Source organism: Camellia sinensis, chromosome 7, assembly GCF_055761805.1.
Source record: "Camellia sinensis isolate YWXY chromosome 7, ASM5576180v1, whole genome shotgun sequence".
NCBI lineage: Eukaryota > Viridiplantae > Streptophyta > Magnoliopsida > Ericales > Theaceae > Camellia > Camellia sinensis.
The window spans coordinates 8,245,797-8,249,015 of NC_138967.1; the positions used below are offsets into that span (position 1 = coordinate 8,245,797).

General features: G+C 35.4%; 1 protein-coding gene across 1 annotated transcript; it reads right to left on the bottom strand.

Moving 5' to 3' along the window:
* Positions 1–329: 329 nt before the first annotated feature.
* On the bottom strand, positions 330–1,742 carry LOC114266335 (protein SRC2). Its single transcript, XM_028207215.2, has one exon. It carries the CDS (start codon positions 1,447–1,449, stop codon positions 583–585), a length of 867 nt encoding a protein of 288 aa, XP_028063016.1. The 5' UTR covers positions 1,450–1,742; the 3' UTR covers positions 330–582.
* Between the last annotated feature and the right edge of the window lie 1,477 nt (positions 1,743–3,219).

A 3,219-nucleotide genomic window follows, 5' to 3' on the forward strand; every position in this document is an offset into this window, starting at 1 on the left:
AATAATTTTGACCACAACCCACCATAAAAGATGAAGTTTTACTTAGATACTTCGCTCCAGCTATAATCAATCAGTGTCTATGTCCCTAAACTAATTGAGGAACAACAATATTGCAAATATGTATAGAAAAAGTTATAAAAATATGCAAAGAGAACTTATCAAGATAATCTCTATAATCTGATGTGTATTGAAGAGTACAATTGGGTTTACGAAACTTACTATGGGTTTCATTCCAATGAATTAATCCATCTTTTTCCTTTTACAAGTTCTTCTCAGATTGATCAAATAATTATAGTCAAAGATTAAACACATTATAAACCAAGTTGAAGTTGGGAATGAGTACAAGTCTTATTAATTTGAATATCAGAGATTCAAATTCAGTGTTTACAAGGACTCATACATGATTACAATTACAACATGGCGCCACAAGACATTTTCATTTTGATTTTGAAATGAATTTAACTTCATCAAATAATTAAACAAAAGCATAAGTGAAATACATTAACAAAACGATCAAAACATTAAAAACACAGTCATATATTGTTCAAAATCACCCAAAAACTAAAATTCCTAATCTTAAAATCAAAACCCACCATCAAACCCGCCGTCGAACCCACCATCCGAAATCATATCGCCTATCAAAAGCCCACCAAGGGCCCCACCTAACAACCCGGCCCCCAATCCTAACCCTAACCCATTCTTATTCTGCCGCTGCTGCTGCTGCTGTTGAGGTGGGTACCCGTACCCTTGCTGCTGAGGCGGTGGATACCCATAACCCTGTGGGGGAGGGGGATACCCACCATATTGAGGCGGCGGATATCCATATCCCGCCACAGGAGGAGGAGGATATGCTCCACCACCATATGCAGGTGGAGGAGGATATCCTCCTGGTGGTGGATAAGACCCAGTTGCACCCGCATACGGCGGTGGCGGGTAAGCAGAACTGGGTCCCACCATGGGAGCCGGATACGCAGTAACCGGTTCCCCACCCTTCACCTCATATGAAGCATATGAAGGTGGAGGGGCAGGCGCAGCCAATTTCTCACCCCACTTATACGAGAAATTGAGCTCGCCTTTCGGCTTCCCCGACGGGGTCCGAACCTGATACGTCAAAAACTGCAACTTACCTTCATCAGCGTCGGCGATGAAGTCCTTGAGCGGCACGTGGACTTCTCCGATGTCTTTGTCGCCGAGGTTGCGCTCGCAGCGGAGCTTGAACACGACGGCGATGCGGTGGCGCTCGGCGGCGGAGTCAACGACGGTGAACTTCATGGGGTGGTCGTTCCAGGTGGGGTGGGTGTGGCCGTCTCTGTCGACGGAGGTCCTCTGCTTCGTCCTCTTGTCGCCGGAGATCGAAACAACGACGTACACGCTCATCTTGTCGATTAGGTTAACTTGCTTTAGATCTTTTGCTGATAACACCTTGATCTCTAGAGTCCTGTACTCCATGTTTGATGAGAGAGAGAAATTGGGACCTCAAGGTATCAAAGTTGTGATATATATCTATCTGTTTGGGAAGTGGGAATCTTGCGTCAACGGTTGAGAAAGTTCTTAACCTGATGGGTTGGGTTAAAGCGATGGAAGTAACCGTGTTTTGGGTTAAGGAATGAATAGCGTGTGGACTTTTAACTATGGTTAAGGAATTCTAGGGGAGGGCTGAGTTTGAATTGAACAATTCAATTGGAGCAATAAACGCCCAATGGGTTACCTTTGACGCGATGGAATAATGAAAAGGAAATTGGATAGTTACTTGGACGGATATCACCTCAATTATTTATAAATATCACATGAAATTTTCATATAATTTTTAATATTACTCATATGTTTATCTTCACAAATAAATAATTTTTAAAATTTTTTCAACATGTTTGATATGATAAAAGATAAAAAATAAAAAATAATTATATTTAGGCCAAGTTTGGTAAGACTAAATAAGTGTACTTTTTGACTTTTTATGAAATATGAGTTGGATTTGGATTGAGTTTGAAGTGATGTGTTAGAGGGGTGATGTGACTTAAATAGGATAGTGACTTTTTGACTTTTTGAATTTTTTGGATAATGCCAAACTTGGCCTTAGTTAAAAAAAATTGGAATCAATTCCATGGGACTTACATACTAATGGCTGTTGTACAATTCATGGGGCTAGTTTTCAGTTCTGTTTTGATAATTCGAACTGTGCATTCTTAAAAAAAAATATTAAGTAAAACATATTTATAAAAAATCAAATTGATCAGATATTCATAATTACTTATCAAAACACATCTGTACATATAAATATGTAAATATTAAATTGAATACAAATACAAATTGATGAAGAATCTATCAATATTCAATCAACTTAATTTTTTGTAAATATGTTTTATTCGATTTTAATTAAAAATTGAATTGTTCGGAATATCAAAATAAAGCTCGAAATAATTCCCATGAATCGTGTAAACGTCACTACTGTGCAAGCAGCACAACAATGACTCCAAATCTATTAAAAACTATTTCTCACTTTTTTATTTTTATTTTTTATATTTAAGATGTTTATTTTAAAATATGAAAAATATTTTTTAAATTAAAATTTTATCAATATCATAACAATACGAACTCCATCATTACTTCCATCGTCCAGTCCGCGACTGCTCCCTTATCTTAACCACCCCACTAATTAGGAGTGTAATTTGGACGGGCTCAACCTGAGCCCAGTCTGAATTTTTTAAAGACTTGGACAAGATATTTTCAAATTTAGTACAAATTTAGGTAAAAATTCAAAAGTTCGAATTAAATTTGAACGAACTTGGACAAAAACATCAAACAACCCGAGCAACTCCAAACCCGAATTATAAATATATAGAAATATAAAAATATTAAATATACATATAAATTATTAGTCATTACATGATATTAAAGTAATTTAGATTATTAAATCATATTGAATATATATTATATATACAAATAACATAAAATTTTACTTTTTTTTTTTTAATTTTTACTCATAAATTATAAAGATTACTATAGCGGCATCTCTATTACATTATATAAAGTGGTGTTTTGAGAACTTGGTAAAAAGTTGACTTTTTAGTTTTTTAGCTTTTTTGGTGACTTTTTTGGCAAAAAAATGGATTGTTTTGAGTAAAAAAACAGACTTTTTTGACTAAAAAAACAAAAAAGCCAAAAAACTGACTTTTTACCGTTGTTCCCAAAAGATTCCAAATTCTTTGTTTTGATGATATT

Excerpts from the sequence above, each read along its gene's own strand:
- LOC114266335 (XM_028207215.2), bottom strand. The coding sequence starts at position 1,449 with ATGGAGTACAGGACTCTAGAGATCAAGGTGTTATCAGCAAAAGATCTA.